Below are 17,552 nucleotides of genomic sequence, written 5' to 3'. Positions count from 1 at the left end.
GTATGTGATAGCATGTTCAAGTTCTGGAAAATGTATCACCTCTCATTCTGTAATGAAATAAATATACATAGTTTGCCTTCATTTAACCAGGTAAGTCATTGAGAGACTGGGATTTTTTTTAAAGTATTTAATAGATGCTAAAGGCCAGGTCTGTTCTACTACAGAACCATGCAATGCACCGGGTGTGTTAGGCTTGAGAGAACAGCAGATCGGGGTTGGATGGTCATGGCTGGTCAGATATTGATGGTATCCTCGGAGACTGCAAGAGGCAAGAAGCCTGGCTGAAACCCCGGTGTCCGTCTGACCCGTGCTGCTTTCTTCTCTCTTTTTTTGTCCATTTCACAATGTCCACCGGGGGATGACATGGCCCATTGACCTCATGGTCAATGGTCACCCCAGGACCCTCATCTCCTCCCAAGGTGGGTATTGAGCGGGCCAGCCGAGCATTCCTTCCCCAGTCCAGCGCCCTGACGCCTACCTGCTGTTGCTGCCTGCCACGCTCCTCCTCCAGCTGCCTGACCCTTGACCTCTCCAGATCCACCTGGTGAGCGCAGTCCTCGCGGAGCCGCCGGCCGCTCTCCTGCAGCTTGCACATGCTTAACTCGTGCTCAGCCCGCATCTCCCTCTGCAAGCGCTGCATCTGAAAGCACAAGCAGTGATGGGGTTAATAATACAGGTTTGAGCAAGGATCCACACCTTCGTAACGCTAAAGGTATGCAGAGTGAAATTTATTATTGGGATGTACAGGTAACTGCCAAACTGCCCAAAAAAAGTAAATGAGAGTTCTGTTATGGTGTGGTGTTATGGTGTCCATTTTCCTGGTATGGCTTAGGTCCATTCAATCGCATAGAAGGCAAGATAATAACCAGCTGTCCGAGTGATCACCTTCAACCTATGGTGAATCATTTCTATCCTGATGCAGTATTTCCCGAGGATTTGTTTTTGCAGCGGTGGCAAAGTTCACGGGGGGGTGGGGGGTGGGGGTAGTGGGTGTAGCCAATGGCATTCTCTCCGACCAACAGTTTGAGGGCCCCCCTCCCCCCCTTGGCCACAGAGAAAATGTTTCAAAGCTAATTCCAGGCCTCCCGAGTGACACAGTGGTCTAACGGGAGGGTTTGGCCAGCAGGGATGTCCTTGCCGTATAGCGCACTAGCTACTCCAGTGGCGGGCCGGGCACAGTGCACGCTGACATGGTCGCCAGGTGTATGTGTTTCCTCTGTCACATTGTGGCGGCTGGCTTCCGGGTTATGTGGGCATTGTGTCAAGAAGCAGTGCAGCTTGGGTGTGTTTCAGAGGACGCAAGGCTCTCAACCTTCGCCTCTCCCGAGTCCGTACGGGAGTTGCAGCAATGAAACAAGACTAACTACCAAATTGGATACCACGAAATTAGGGAGAAAAAGGGGTAAAAAATTAAAATACAAAACATTTCAATAAAAAATATAAATAAAACAAGATAAAGAAGCTAATTCCATGCAATTATACACATTTTGCCATGGGGCTGAGAGAAAATGTGGAGTTTTACAGCTAGTTTCCTATCCAGTGTGTGACAAAACAGATAGAATAATGTATAATTATTTTTTCTGCAGTGCTACACATTTTGCCATGGCTCATGCCGTGCTCTTATGCTATCCGAGTGACTCAAACATAACAAAATCAAATGGGAGCCCCACCAGTCTCGGCGCCAGGGTAAAGTGATTAATGGGGCAGTTGAAATCAGCAAGGGTGGCACAATTTTTGGGGGTTCCTGCATTGGACTTATTGAATTCTGCTTATACCACACTGTACCAAAATAAACAATGTTCAAATGCTGAGACTCCGAGATCATTGAGTGCTTTAGAAGTGACAGGTTGGCACGAAATCTGTAGCCCATCTCCGCTGCGCTGTATCAGCACAACAGCGCAAGGTCGTTTTGGTAATGAATATAGATAGGTGAATTACCCAATTACAAACAGCCTATGTGAATGCAGCCGTACACACAGCTGCCTTACCTAAATAATGCAAACTAAATGCTGAAAGTAGTAGCCAACAAAAATACTGAATTCCAGTTTGGCTTAGAATACAGACAACTGCTAATGTGAACAAATGCGAACAGAACAAAACAGCGGTACCAAGTAGTAGGCCTAGTAAACTAAATATCAGACTGATAAAGGAATGACACAATCTATATTTAGGCTACTTAAATGAACACCAAACAAACGCAGTAAACAAAAGGCGAATGGTTTCACATCTAGAAAGACTCTCTGGGTCAAGGGCACAAAGGTCCTCCAGCAGTTGGCTGTTGTGTTTGCTAAATCGTTCTGACATTTCACCAATGACAGCATTTGCACTGCCCTATGCCCAAATGACTTGGAACTCTGTCACACCTCAGCTTCTCGATGCACTCCAACGCACTGCGGATGCCAGTGTAGATCCGTTGCTTTTTCCTCGAGTAATTTGTTTGGAGGACCGAGAAGACTAAGGATACTGTGCACCATGGTGGCTACAAACTTCAAGCCTGGCTCGGTCACCGCCTTCAGCAGCCCTGTAGCCTCAAGTCTTACTTCTGTGTTGTATGAACCCGTGCATTCGATGTCAGAGGAACTTCACAATGCTGTCACAACTTTAAACAACCACTGACACAGTAGCGAGGTGTCCGGCCCACCTTTGATCCATTAGCCTTTTCACGATTTCTCCAGTGCACAGGGCAGCCAACTGTTGGTTTCTTTAAGAACTAGTGAGTCACAGACATAAAAAGTCCTATAGCGCATTCTCAGACATTGCCTGAACGACCACTAAGTGAAGCTTGTTTTTTCCTGCTTTTTATGGAAACCCAAAAGGAGTCATACCTAACTGCCCCGGTGGCTTTCCATTGCCCACCAACACATAGGTGCTCTGTCCATTTTGCTGACACAGTGAAGGGGAGATACAGATTTTGCGCCAACCTGCCACTCAATCATTTGAACTTTTTTGCTATTTTTATAGAGGGACATGAAACTGAGGGGTCCTCTTCCGCCCCCTAGCGGAGCTGGGTCGGAGCTCCACACATGACATTTTGGGAATTTTAGATTGTCAAGGACTGATTAGTTTATATTTTGGGAATTGTTAATTGTCAAAAATATATAGCTCCATTATCTTCTCGACATATCTGGGATAGTTGCACTACGTAGAATACAGTCATTTAAACTGTAGCGATACCTGCTTCATCAGTGAGGTGACTACAGGGTGCCTATCAGGCAGTCAGATTGCACCCAGCGCATGTGCAGTTTCACATTTGTAAGACTATACATACCGTGCATTACACTGAGTCCTGCGCTCTCCTTGAAATGTTTACATTTTAAAAATATTAAATAAACCAACCTCCATTTCTGCATGACCTAGATGCTTCTCTCTCTTCTCCAGGTCAGCCAGAATCTTCTGAAGCTGCTCCTCCAAGATGTTGTACTCTACCTCCTGGAAACACATCACATAAGGCATATCTGTCACACAACGACCATAAGAAAAGTAGCATAATGTTCCGGAGTGAAGTTTCCCCTAGGTACAGATCTAGGATCATCTTCCCCTTGCCCAATCACACACTTAACTATTACTGGGGGGGTGGGGGGTTGGGAATGCAAAACTGACCCAGGATCAGCATCTAGAGGCAACGTCAACCTACTCCTAGAATAATACATTACAGTGTACCTTTTTTCTGACCAGAGACTCACGCTCCCGATCCCTCTTCTTCCATTCCTCAGCCAATGCCTGCATATGGCCCAGCTCTTTCTTCTTCAGCTGAGAAAGTTGAGCGCACACACACACGTTTGTACCAAAACAAAAAGGCATCAATGGAATTGCTACAATAACACATTCACTGCAGTATAGCCACCTGGTCATCAAAGAGATCCTCCTGCATCTCCTTCCACATCTCCAGCTCCAGGGCAGCCCTGTACTCCAGCGTCTCACGGGGCTCGGTGGGGACTACGCCTGCACAGCTGGGAGGAGCTGGTCGCAGAGCTGGCACAGTCTTTTGTGCCACAGAATACCCATTCTGTCACAATACAAGATCATGTTATTTACTATGATCTAAAAAGGCCAAACAGATCCTGGATCTGCCCTCCTACTATGAGACAACTTTATAAATATGGGCCCTGACCAGTTCCGTATACACAAAGCATCTCAAAGTAGAAGTAGTGGGCTTTTAAAATTATAATGAATCTGATTACATGGGCAGGGAAGACCTGATCCTAGAACAGCACCCACGAAAATGATTTATGAATGTGCCCTGGTCATTCTACTTGGTCTCTCACTACAGCTCAAATGGTGAATTACAGAATTAGTGGTGCATAAATCTAAAAGCATCAACTTGTGTACAAACATATAGCATGTACCACATTGTACCTGGGAGGACTCAGACATGACGATATCTTGGACCTTGACTAAACCAAGGTTTTCCAGGGTTGTGACGTAGCACAGCTCAGCCACCTTTTCACTGGGCCTGTGGAAGGAGACACACACAAGTTGTTTCACACCGTTCTAACACTAGCTCAACCAAGCAGTCAAGAGGCAGTCAAGGGTGCCATCTAGCAAGCATACATAGAACTGCAGCCACACATGACTACTACTGATGAAAATATCTTCCAAGAGTCTATATGTAGCATGCCCAGTCCCTGCCGCTGAAATCCCTTGGGCCTTTATGACTGGGATCCTCTCGGAGAAGGTCTGCCTCCAGTGCTGCTGGCCCATGGGGCCCAGGAAGCGGCTCTTCTCTGCAGTCAGGAGGTGGGACAGCTGTATGCTGGCCGTGCCCAGGAGAATGTCTCTGGAGCTGGTATTTTTGTTCCACACCTCCACCACTAGGGGCACCCTACACCAAGGAGAAAAATCCATTAACAAGGGAAAGGGGGATACCTAGTCAGTGGTACATCTGAATGCGTTCAACTGAAATCTGTCGTCCGCATTTAACCCAACCCCTCTGAATCAGAGGTGTGCAGAGGGCTGCCTTACATCGACATCCACGTCATCGGAGTCTGGGGAACAGTGGGTTAACTGCCTTTCTCAGGGGCAGCTCGGGGATTTGATCCAGCAACCTTTCGGTTACTGGCCCAACAACCCCTACCCGCCAGGGTACCTGCCGCCTAAGCACAGTGGGACTAGAATCTCTGGTGGGCTCCAGGGTGAAGTTTCCACTTGGTACAGATCTAGAATCAGCTTCACCTCCCACAATCTGAACAACCATTAATGGAGAAAACTGACCAAAGATCAGCAATTAGGGGCAAATTCACCCCTTCTCCTTGTGGCCATACATCGTCTGATCGTCTGAACACACCAGAATGGTGGCCTGATTATTCAGTCATATGTGATTTTGTATAGATAAATCACTCTTAAAAAGGTGTACATTAATGGGTATTTACAGTGGCTTGGGAAAATATTCAGACCCCTTGACTTTTTCCACATTTTGTTACGTTATAGCCTTATTCTGAATTGTATCAAATATCAACCCCCCCAATCTATAAACAATACCCTATAATGACAAACCAAAACCAGTTCTATTTTTTTTTTGCTAATTTAATAAACTTTCAAAAAAATAATCACATTTACATAAGTATTCAGACCCTTTAGTCAGTACTTTGTTGATGCACCTTTGGAGGCGATTACAGCATCAAGTCTTCTTGGATATAAACCTACAACCATGGCACACCTGTATTTGGGGAGTTCATTCCATTCTTCACTGCAGATCCTCTCCTGCTCTGTCAGGTTGGTTGGGGAGTGTTGCTGCACAACTATTTTCAGGTCTCTCCAGTGAGGTTTGATCAGGTTCAAGTCCGGGGCTCTGGCAAGGCCACTCAAGGACATTCAGAGACTAGTCCAGAAGCCATTCCTGAGTTGTCTTGGCTGTGTGCTTAGGGTCGTTTTCCTGCTGGAAGGTTAAACTTAGCCCCAGTCGGAGGTCCTGAGCGCTTTGAAATCATCAAGAAATCATCAAGGATCTCTCTGTACTTTCCTCTGTTCATCTTTGCCTCCCAGTCCCTGCCACTGAAGAACATCCCCACAGCATGATGCTGCCACCATAATGTTTCACCGTAGGGATGATGCCAAGTTTCCTCCAGACGTGACACTTGGCATTCAGGTCATCACACCAGAGAATCTTGTTGCTCATGGTCTGGGAGTCTTTAGGTGCCTTTTGGCAAACTCCAAGAGAACTGTCTGGGCACTCTACCATAAAAGGCCTAATTGGTAGAGTGCTGCAGAGATGGTTGTCCTTCTGGGAGGTTCTCAAATCTCCAGAGGAACTCTAGAGCTGTCAGAGTGACCATCGGGTTCTTGGTCACCTCCCTGAAGGCCCTTCTCTCCTGATTGCTCAGTTTAGCCGGGCGGCCAGCTCTAGGGAGAGACTTGTGGTTCCAAACTATTTCCATTTAAGAATGGAGGAGGCCACTGTGTTCTTGGAGACCTTCAATGCAGCAGAAATGTTTTGGTGCCCTTCCCCAGATCTGTGCCTCAACACAATCCTGTCTCGGAGAGCTACGGACAATTCCGCCAACCTAATGGCTTGGTTTTTGCTCTGACATGAACTGTCAACTGTGGGACCTTATATAAAAAAAGAAGTGTGTGCCTTTCCAAATCATGTCCAATCAATTGAATTTATCAAAGGTGGACCTCCAGGTTTGTAGAAACCTCTCAAGGATCAATAGAAACAGAATGCACCTGAGCTCAAGTTCGAGTCTCATAGCAAAGTGTCTGAATACTTATTTAGATAAAGATATCCATTTTTTTTTTTTTTTTTCCATTTGCAAAAATGTCTAAAAACCTGTTTTCGCTTTGTCATTATGGGGTATTGTGTGTAGATTGCTGCTTATTTTATTTAATCCATTTTAGAATAAGGCTGTAATGTAACAAACTACAGAAAAAGTTAAGGGGTCTGAGTACTTTCCAAAGGCACTGTAAATCAAAAGAAACCTTGAGATGTCTTATCTGTACACAACCAAAATGAAACAAGTAGACAACCATCAACTAGCCAGTGTTTCCCAATCCTGGGGCCTCATTTATCAACCGTGCATACTAAATTTAACAAAAAATTCTGGTGCAGGTGGAGAGTCTAGGATTTGCTTGCGCAGCAAATTATTGGGATTCATTAATCTGTCGCAGGCAACATATAGGCATGTTTTCAATTATAAATTAGAGCCATAATAGACACGTGTGCTTGTGAACAAGCAACCACACAACCCCACCTGGAATACACCCTCTATTCACCTTCTGTGGTAGCAAAAATGCTGTATGATTTGGAAATGTTGGAACTTTGGCCATGAAAGTTTTCAAAATGGCAAATTTGATCGGAACGTTTAAAACATTTCGCATTGACTGTTAAAAACAAGTGATTGAACTAGGGATGTTAATGGTTAACAATTCATCAATTAATCATACAAAAGTATGTGAACACCCCTTCAAAATGGTGAATTCTGCTATTTCTGCCACAACTTTACAGTTGCCACTATTTATTGGGGCAGATAGCGTTCTCCTGGCATCTGCCAAACCCAGATGTGTCCGTTAGACTACCAGATGGTGAAGCGTGAGTCATCCCTCCAGAGAACGCGTTTCCACTGCTCCAGAGTCCAATAACATGTCCTACACCTGTCAGCAACAGGTGTAGGACATGTAGGAGCAACAACTGCTCAGCCGAGAAGTGGTACGCCACAAAAGCTCACAGCGGGACGCTGTGTGCTGTAACTCATAGAAATCGTCTGACCTCGGTTGCAACACTCATTACCGAGATCCAAACTGTCTCTGGAAGCAACGTCAGCACAAGAACTGTTCGTCGGGAGCGTCATGAAATGGGTTTCCATGGCCCGAGCCGGAAAGATCGCCGCTATTGGACTCTGGAGCAGTGGAAACGCGTTCTCTGGAGGGATGACTCACGCTTCACCATCTGGTAGTCTAACGGACACATCTGGGTTTGGCAGATGCCAGGAGAACGCTATCTGCCCCAATAAATAGTGGCAACTGTAAAGTTCGGTGGAGAAGGAATAATGGTCTGGGGTTTTTCCATGGTTCGGGCTAGGCCTCTTAGTTCCAGTGAAGATAAATATTAACGCAACCGCATACATTGACATTCTAAATGATTCTGTGCTTCCTACAGGATCCGGTCCTTCCACTTGTGTGGCAACAGTTTAGGGAAGGACCTTTCCTGTTTCAGCATGACAATGCCCCCGTGCACTAAGTAAGGTCCATGCAAAAATTGTTTGTCGAGATCAGTGTGGAAGAACTTGACTGTCCTGCACAAAGCCCTGACCTCAATCCCCATCTAATACCTTTGGAACGAATTGGAACGCCGACTGCGAGCCAGGCCTAATCGCCCAACATCAGTGCCTGACCTCACAAATGCTCTTGTGGCTGAATGGAAGCAAGTCCCTGCAGCAATATTCCAACATGTAGTGAAAAGCCTTCCCAGATGAGCGGAGGCTGTTATAGCAAAGGGGGTACCAACTCCATATTAATGCCCATGATTTTGGAATCTGATGTTTGACAAGCAGATGTCCACAGACTTTATGAAGAAAAGTATCTTATTTATCATAATGAGGAATGTCTTAACTTGCTTCAAAGTAGCCTAGCCAAAATCCAAAAATAATTGGAGGCAATTATTGTTGCTATTAGATTACCTCTAAATTTTAGATTTTCATCTGTCACATATGGAACCGCTCGCATTAGGTGTGCTGTTTACAATAGTGTTTGCCAGCTAATTGCATTTTAGGCAAATGTTTTTTTTTCTTTAACTCTTTATTAGCTGCTTCATTACAGCAGTTACATGTTCAATAATAGGTTATAGCCTTTTGACTGAGACGATGCTATGTTCATCAATAGATGATTATGTTTATCTCCTGTCTTGGTTTTGGCTCTGAGATCATATAGGAGAGTGACATCAGCCTATCGAGCAGCAATACTGTAGCCAACCCAAAACGTAAAATAGGTTACCAGTCTATTTACTTTCGAGCATGCTTGGATATTGAATGAGCAAGATGGAAAAATGGTCGCTCGTCAGATGTGGCAGGGCTTGCGAGCTGCCCAGTGACACGAGTCTACCAGACAAGCTAAATTACTTCTATGCTTGTTTCAAGGCAAGTAACATTGAAGCATGCATGAGTCCATCAGCTTTTACGGACGACTGAGTGCTCATGCTCTCCATAGCCGATGTAAGACCTTTAAACAGGTCAACATTCACAAGGCCAGACGGATTACTAGGACGTGTACACCGAGCAAGTGCTGACCAACTGGCAAGTGTCTTCACTGACATTTTCAAACTGTCCTTGACTGAGTATGTAATACCAATGTTTCAAGCAGACCACCATACTCTCTGTACCCAAGAACACTAAGGTAAACTGCCTAAGTTACTACTGACATGTAGCACTCACATCTGTAGCCACGCAGTGCTTTGAAAGGCTGGTCATGGTTCACAACACCATCATCCCAGAAACCCTAGACCCACTCCAATTTGCATACCGCCCCAACAGATCCACAGATGATGCAATCTCTATTGCACTCCACATGACCCTTTCCCACCTGGACAAAAGGAACACCAATGTGAGAATGCTATTCATTGACTACAGCTCAGAGTTCAACACCATAGTGCCCTCAAAGCTCATCACTAACCTAAGGACCCTGAGACTAAACACCTCCATCTGCAACTGGATCCTGGACTTCCTGATAGTCTGCCCCTAAGTGGTAAGGGTAGGTAACAACATATCCACCACGCTGATCCTCAACACGGGGGACCCTCAGGGGTGCGTGCTCAGTCCCCTCCTGTACTCCCTGTTCACTCATGAATGCATGGCCACGCACAAATCCAACACCATCATCAAGTTTGTCGATGACACCAACGATGAGACAGCCTATAGGGAGGTCAGAGACCTGGCCGTGTGGTGCCAGGACAACAACCTCTCCCTCAACGTGATAAAGGAGATGATTGTGGACTACAGAAAAAGGAGGACCGAGCATGCCACCATTCTCATCGATGGGGCTGCAGTGGAACTACCATGGTCTAAACATACTAAGACAGTCGCGAAGAAGGCACGACAAAACCTATTCCCCCTCATGAGAGTGAAAAGATTTGGCATGGGCCCTCAAATCCTCAAAAGGTTCTACAGCTGCACCATGTGCAGCCCCTGGTTGCATCACTGCCTGGTATGGCAACTGCTCGGCCTCAAGGCACTGCAGAGGGTAGTGTGTACGGCCCAGTACATTACTGGAGCAAAGCTTCCTGCCATCCAGGACCTCTATACCAGGTGGTGTCAGAGGAAGGCCCTAAAAATGGTCAAATACCCCAGCCACCCTAGTCATAGACTGTTCTCACTTATACCGCCCGGCAAGCGGTACCGGAGTGTCAAGTCTAGGTCTAGGCTTCTACCCCCCCAAGCCATAAGACTCCAGCTAATCAAAAGGGCTACCCAGACCCCTCTTTTACGCTACTGCTACTCTGTTATTATCTATGCATAGTCACTTCAATAATTCTCCCGACATGTACATATTACCTCAAATACCTTGAGTAACCGGTGCCCCCACACATTGACTCTGTACCGGTAACCCCTGTATATAGCCACGCCATTGTTATTTTACTGATGCAGTTTAATGATTTATTTAGCGATGGCTAAATGGTAGCATGCTTGGCTATTGAATGAGCAATGGCTAAATGGTAGCCTAATATTTGTTGTGTAGCAGGAATAAATCTGTCATGTCTTGTTATGTCTGTTCCTGTCCTTTCTCTTCATTCTCTCTCTCTGCTGGTCTTTTTAGGTTACCTTCTCTGTCTCTCATTCCTCAGCTGTTCTACATCTGCCCTAACTAGCTCATTCTCTCTTTCCCCACCTGTTCTCTCTTCCCCTCTGATTAGGTCTCTATTTCTTTTCTGTTCCTGCTACTTTCTGTGTCTGATTCTTGTTTGTGTTTTTTGATGCCAGAAGCAAGCTGTCGTCTCGTTTGCTTCCACCTTGTCCTGTCCTGTCGGAGTCTGCATGCATGGCAGGTGCAACCTGCATTATACTATGTTCTTTTGTTCCATTGACTTTGGAAGAGGATTTATGCCATTCCTGTTTTTTATTAAAGAACTCCGTTTTCTGTTAAAACCGCGTTTGGGTCTTCACTCAAGTTCATAACAGAAGAATCAGACCACGAATTCCGGACCCTTTTCACTCCGCCGTCGAGATCCAGGGAGCGATGCTAGGCAGACACGAGGAGGAATTGTCTGCTGCTCAACATGCCGTTGAGACCCTGGCCGTCCAAGTCTCCGACCTCACAAGACGGGTTCACCAACTCCACCTCGATCCACCGCCCACTTCCAGGGTTTCCGAGTCTCCGGAGCCCAGGATCAACAACCCGCCGTGTTACTCTGGGGAGCCCACTGAGTGCCGTCATTCCTCACTCAGTGTGATGTGGTGTTCTCTCTCCAGCCCAACACTTACTCCAGGAGCGCAGCCCGCATCGCCTACGTCATTTCTCTCCTTACCGGACGGGCGCGTGAGTGGGGCACGGCAGTCTGGGAGGCGAGGGCTGAGTGTATTAACCAGAATCAGGACTTTAAGGAGGAGATGATACGGGATTTTGACCGTTCTGTATTTGGCGAGGAGGCTTCCAGGGCCCTGTCTTCCCTATGTCAGGGGAATAGATCCATAACGGATTATTCTATTGAGTTTCGCACTCTCGCTGCCTCTAGTGACTGGAACGAGCCGGCTTTGCTCGCTCGTTTTCTGGAGGGTCTCCAGACGAGGTTAAGGATGAGATCCTCTCCCGGGAGGTTCCTTCCAGTCTGGACTCCTTAATAGCTCTCGTTATTCGCATAGAGCGACGGTTTGAACAGCTCGTGGAAAGGAGCTCACGTTCTCCATGCTCCCCTCTCCACATCACTGCCACCTGCCGCATCACTGCCACCCTCCCCGCCGGCTCGGATGCTGAGCCTATGCAGCTGGGGGGATTCGCATCTCGACCAAGGAGAGGGAACGGAGAATCACCAATCGCTCTGTCTCTACTGCGGCTCCGCTGGTCATTTTGTCACCTCATGTCCAGTAAAAGGCCAGAGCTCATCAGTAAGAGGAGGGCTACTGGTGAGCGCAACTACTCAGGCCTCTCCTTCTGGATCACGCACTACCTTTCCGGTCCATCTCCGCTGGCCCGGTTCATCTGCTTCCTGCAGTGCCTTGATAGACTCTGGGGCGGAGGGCTGTTTTATGGACGAGACCTGGGCTCGGGAACATGACATTCCTCTCAGACAGTTAGGGAGCCCAGGGCCTTGTTCGCTTTAGATGGTAGTTCTCTCCCCAAGATTCAGCGTGAGACGCTGCCTTTAACCCTCACTGTCTCTGGTAATCATAGCGAAACCATTTCTTTTTTAATTTTTCGTTCACCTTTTACACCTGTTGTTTTGGGTCATCCCTGGCTAGTGCGCCATAACCCTTCTATTAATTGGTCTAGTAATACTATCCTATCCTGGAATGTTTCTTGTCATGTAACCTGTTTAATGTCTGCTATCCCTCCTGTTTCCTCTGTCTCTTCTTCACAGGAGGAGCCTGGCGATTTGACAGGGGTGCCGGAGGAGTATCACGATCTGCGCACGGTGTTCAGTCGTTCCAAGGCCACTTCTCTCCCTCCACACCGGTCGTATGACTGTAGTATTGATCTCCTTCCGGGAACTACTCCCCCGGGGTAGATTATACTCTCTGTCGGCTCCCGAACGTAAGGCTCTCGAGGATTATTTGTCGGTTTCGCTCGACGGTACCATAGTCTCCTCCTCCTCCCCCGCCGGCGCGGGGTTCTTTTTGTTCAGAAGAAGGACGGGTCCCTGCGCCCATGCGTGGATTATCGAGGGCTGAATGACATAACAGTTAAGAATCGTTATCCGCTTCCTCTTATGTCTTCAGCCTTCGAGATCCTGCAGGGAGCCAAGTTTTTCACCAAATTGGACCTTCGTAACGCCTACCATCTCGTGCGCATCAGGGAGGGGGACGAGTGGAAGACGGCGTTTAAATCCGTTAGGGCACTTTGAATACCGGGTTCTTCCTTTCGGACTAACGCTCCAGCTGTCTTTCAGGCACTAGTTAACGACGTCCTGAGAGACATGCTGAACATTTTTGTTTTCGTTTACATGGATGATATCCTGATTTTTTCACCGTCTCTCTCGATTCATGTTCAGCACGTGCGACGCGTCCTCCAGCGCCTTTTGGAGAACTGTCTTTATGTGAAGGCTGAGAAGTGCACTTTTCATGCCGCCTCTGTCCCTTTTCTCGGTTCCGTTATTTCCGCTGAGGGCATTAAGATGGATCCCGCTAAGATCCAGGCTGTCATTGATTGGCCCGTTCCTAAGTCACGCGTCGAGCTGCAGCGCTTTCTGGGCTTCGCTAATTTCTACCGTCGTTTCATCCGTAATTTCGGTCAGGTGGCAGCTCCTCTCACAGCCCTTACTTCTGTTAAGACGTGCTTTAAGTGGTCCGTTTCCGCCCAGGGAGCTTTTGATCTTCTTAAGAATCGTTTTACATCCGCGCCTATTCTTGTTACACCTGACATCTCTAGACAGTTTGTTGTTGAGGTTGACGCGTCAGAGGTGGGCGTGGGAGCCATTCTTTCTCAGCGTCTCTCTCTGACGGCAAGGTCCATCCTTGCGCTTTTCTCTCATCGCTTATCGCCGCAGAACGTAACTATGATGTTGGTAATCGCAACTGCTCGCCATCCGCTTAGCCCTAGGCGAATGGCGACAGTGGTTGGAGGGGGCGAGTTCCTTTTGTCGTTTGGACTGACCATAGGAACCTTGAGTACATCCGTTCAGCCAAACGACTTAATGCGCGTCAGGCTCGTTGGGCTCTGTGTTTCGAGTTTGTTATTTCTTATCGTCCGGGCTCAAAAAGCACCAAACCTGATGCTTTATCTCGTCTCTTCAGTTCTTCTGAGGTCTCCACCGACCCCGATGGGATTCTCCCTGAGGGGCGTGTTGTCGGGTTGACTGTCTGGGGAATTGAGAGGCAGGTAAAGCAAGCATGCTCACACTCCGTCGCCGCGAGCTTGTCCTAGGAACCTTCTGTTCGTTCCCGTTCCTACTCGTCCGGCCGTTCTTCAGTGGGCCCACTCTGCCAATTAGCCGGCCACCCCGGCCTCATACGCTCGCTTCCATTCGCCAGCGTTTCTGGTGGCCCACTCGGGAACGTGACGCGCGTCGATTTGTCGCCGCTTGTTCGGTCTGCGCGCAGACTAAATCTGGGAACTCTCCTCCTGCCGGCCGTCTCAGACCGCTTCCCATTCCCTCTCGACCGTGGTCTCACATCGCTTTAGATTTTATCACCGGACTGCCTTCATCAGCGGGGAAGACAGTTATTCTTACGGTTGTCGATAGATTCTCTAAGGCGGCTCATTTCATTCCTCTCGATAAGCTCCCTTCTGCTAAGGAGACGGCTCAGATCATTATCGAGAATGTTTTCCGAATTCATGGCCTTCCGTCTGCGTTTCCGACAGAGGCCCGCAGTTCACGTCTCAATTTTGGAGGGAGTTTTGCCGTTTGATTGGGGCTTCCGTCAGTCTCTCGTCCGGCTTTCATCCCCAGTCTAACGGTCAAGCCGAACGGGCCAATCAGACTGTTGGTCGCATTTTACGCAGTCTTTCTTTTCGTAACCCTGCGTCTTGGTCAGAACAGCTCCCTGGGCAGAGTACGCCCACAAGTCTGCTACCGGTCTATCCCCTTTTCAGTGTAGCCTCGGGTACCAGCCTCCGCTGTTCTCATCTCAGCTCGCCGAGTCCTGCGTCCCCTCCGCTCAGGCTTTTGTCCAGCGTTGCGAGCGCACCTGGAAGGGGGTCAGGTCGGCACTTTGCCGTAATAGGGCGCAGACTGTGAGGGCCGCTAATAAGCGTAGGACCAAGAGTCCTAGATATTGTTGCGGTCAGAGAGTATGGCTCTCCACTCTGAACCTTCCCCTTAAGACAGCCTCGCAAGTTGGCCCCGCGGTTCATTGGTCCGTTCCGTATTTCCCAGGTCATTAATCCTGTCGCAGTGCGACTTCTTCTCCCGCGCTATCTTCGTCGCGTTCACCCGGTCTTCCATGTCTCCTGTGTTAAGCCCGTTCTTCGCGCCCCCGCTCGTCCCCCCCCCCCCCCATCCTTGTCGAGGGCGCACCCATCTACAGGGTTCGTAAGATTTTGGACATGCGCCCTCGGGGCCGTGGTCATCAGTACCTAGTGGATTGGGAGGGGTACGGTCCTGAGGAGAGGAGTTGGGTTCCCTCTCGGGACGTGCTGGACCGTTCGCTGATCGATGATTTCCTCCGTTGCCGCCAGGTTTCCTCTCGAGTGCGCCAGGAGGCGCTCGGTGAGTGGGGGGGGGTACTGTCATGTCTTGTTATGTCTGTTCCTGTCCTTTCTCTTCATTCTCTCTCTCTGCTGGTCTTTTTAGGTTACCTTCTCTGTCTCTCATTCCTCAGCTGTTCTACATCTGCCCTAACTAGCTCATTCTCTCTTTCCCCACCTGTTCTCTCTTCCCCCTCTGATTAGGTCTCTATTTCTTTCTCTGTTCCTGCTACTTTCTGTGTCTGATTCTTGTTTGTGTTTTTTGATGCCAGAAGCAAGCTGTCGTCTCGTTGCTTCCACCTTGTCCTGTCCTGTCGGAGTCTGCATGCATGGCAGGTGCAACCTGCATTATACTACGTTCTTTTGTTCCATTGACTACGTTGGAAGAGGATTTATGCCATTCCTGTTTTTTATTAAAGAACTCTGTTTTCTGTTAAAACCGCGTTTGGGTCTTCACTCAAGTTCATAACAAAATCAGTCCTGCAATATGATTATGATTTAGGCCTAGATAATACAAGTAAAAGAAACATATTAGACAACATGCTGCTATGCAATCTCCTTACCAACAGCAAATGCATCCGTTAACATCATTATAATTCAAAGGCAAACACATACATTACCCCAAAATAATAATATTTGCTTGCAATACAATTGATCAACCACTAATAGGCCTGAGCTGTAGTTCAAAATGTATAAATACCAACCTTTGTGGAAACGCAAGGTTTAGAGTGTGTTTGTGTGCACGCACCTTTGATAAATGAGGCCCCTGGTCCTGGGGACCCTAAGGAGTGCACATTTTAGATTTTGTCCTAACACACTTGATTCAACTAACCAACTAATCAAGCAATTGATTTGATTCTGGATTTGTTAGTGCTAGGTCAAAAGCACCCCTTTGGCACAATGAAATAAGTAGGCACAACAAGCCCTTAAAAGTGCATGATTCACGTATTCCTCTAGAATGTGACAAGACACCTGAGGAAGGTGTCCTGGACTTGGTGAGGTAGAGCGGCAAAATCAAAGGCACAGTACGACTGGGGCAGGAACACCTCCATGTTCCTCTTCACCTCCACTGGGGGGTTGGTCATGATGGGGGCGGCACTCCCGAAAAACTGGTATGCATACCTGGAACGAGAGAAAATATTTGGATCTTTCCACGAAAAAAAAGCGCCTTTGATATTTGAAGTAGAAATTGCGTAACAATATAAAATTTTAAAAGCCTGTTATATTTTTTAAAAAGTGCAATTTGCAGAAATCACTGCCATTTCCTGGTTGCTAAAATTCTAATAGCATGCCTAATTTCAGTTTATGTGACACAGCAAGCAAGTGTAGAAAATAATTTTACGATTTAAACTGCTGTGGAAAAATCTTATCAATAACCGAAAATATTGTGTTGTCAGCTGGTGTACAAAACCGAAAGTAAAAGGAAAAACTAAACTTAAGAACGGGAAGCACAGAAAGAGCACACAAAGAACAGATCTACCACTTCTTAGACTTGCTTTCAGAGAGAATGACAGATCTATAACAGTCTACGTTAACTTTTTGGGCAACCCTGCCCAAATTAAATACTGCAGCTTTAAATGAAGTTCCCTTTAAAATAGACCACATGGAGAATTCAATAGTTGAGATTTTTAATATGGCAGTGTTTTCCATTAGCGCCAGCTGTCGGCTAAATCAGCCGGTTACAGACAAATGTTCCGCCTGCTATTTTCCCCAATTTCAAATTAACCAGGCTACTTTTAATTTTAAAAAGTTTGAATTCACCAATACGTCGAGCCCTCTCCCGCTAGAATGAATGATGTGCATCTTCTCGTGATCTATTGATAAGATAGGCATTCGCATGTCAGTCACAAAGCAAATGATGACAGGGGAATGCAGTCCGCCGTCTGTCCCGCCTCCCAGGACAATTTGTATGTGCTGTGGTTGGTTGAAATCGTTTTTTCATTACAGGGAGAGTATTTGTGGTAACGATGAGTCGAAATCCACTTAGCCACGCAGAGTCGTGGTGCATAAGCTATTTGTTGTGCTTTGCTTGACAACTAGTTTATAAAAGGTGACGAACTGACTGAATAAAGTCAATCTTTGCCATTCATCAATCATGCATCTTGGCTATACAGTCCCTTCAGAAAGTATTCATACCCCTTGACTTATTCCACATTTTGTGGTGTTACAGCCTGAATTCAAAATGGCTTAAATAGGTGAGGGAGGAGTCCATCTACACACAATACCCCATAATGACAAAGCTAAAACATGTTTTTCGAAATGTTTGCCAATTTATTAAAAATTAAATA

General features: G+C 47.0%; 1 protein-coding gene across 1 annotated transcript in view; it reads right to left on the bottom strand.

The window, feature by feature from the left end:
• Positions 1-17,552, bottom strand: part of cep120 (centrosomal protein 120) — a 64,863-nt gene that overhangs the window by 30,005 nt on the left and 17,306 nt on the right. The window contains exons 10-16 of the mRNA XM_064974614.1: positions 16,237-16,386; positions 4,619-4,822; positions 4,357-4,453; positions 3,845-4,006; positions 3,661-3,750; positions 3,337-3,429; positions 479-640 (exon numbers count right to left, since the gene is read on the bottom strand). Coding sequence (XP_064830686.1) covers positions 479-640; positions 3,337-3,429; positions 3,661-3,750; positions 3,845-4,006; positions 4,357-4,453; positions 4,619-4,822; positions 16,237-16,386 — 958 coding nt within the window. The remainder of the gene's footprint in view (positions 1-478; positions 641-3,336; positions 3,430-3,660; positions 3,751-3,844; positions 4,007-4,356; positions 4,454-4,618; positions 4,823-16,236; positions 16,387-17,552) is intronic.

The sequence above is a fragment of the Oncorhynchus masou genome, chromosome 1 (genome assembly GCF_036934945.1).
Source record: "Oncorhynchus masou masou isolate Uvic2021 chromosome 1, UVic_Omas_1.1, whole genome shotgun sequence".
NCBI classification, from domain to species: domain Eukaryota; kingdom Metazoa; phylum Chordata; class Actinopteri; order Salmoniformes; family Salmonidae; genus Oncorhynchus; species Oncorhynchus masou.
Note: the sequence above shows the minus strand (reverse complement) of the source record. Positions and strands in the feature narration are given on the sequence as shown.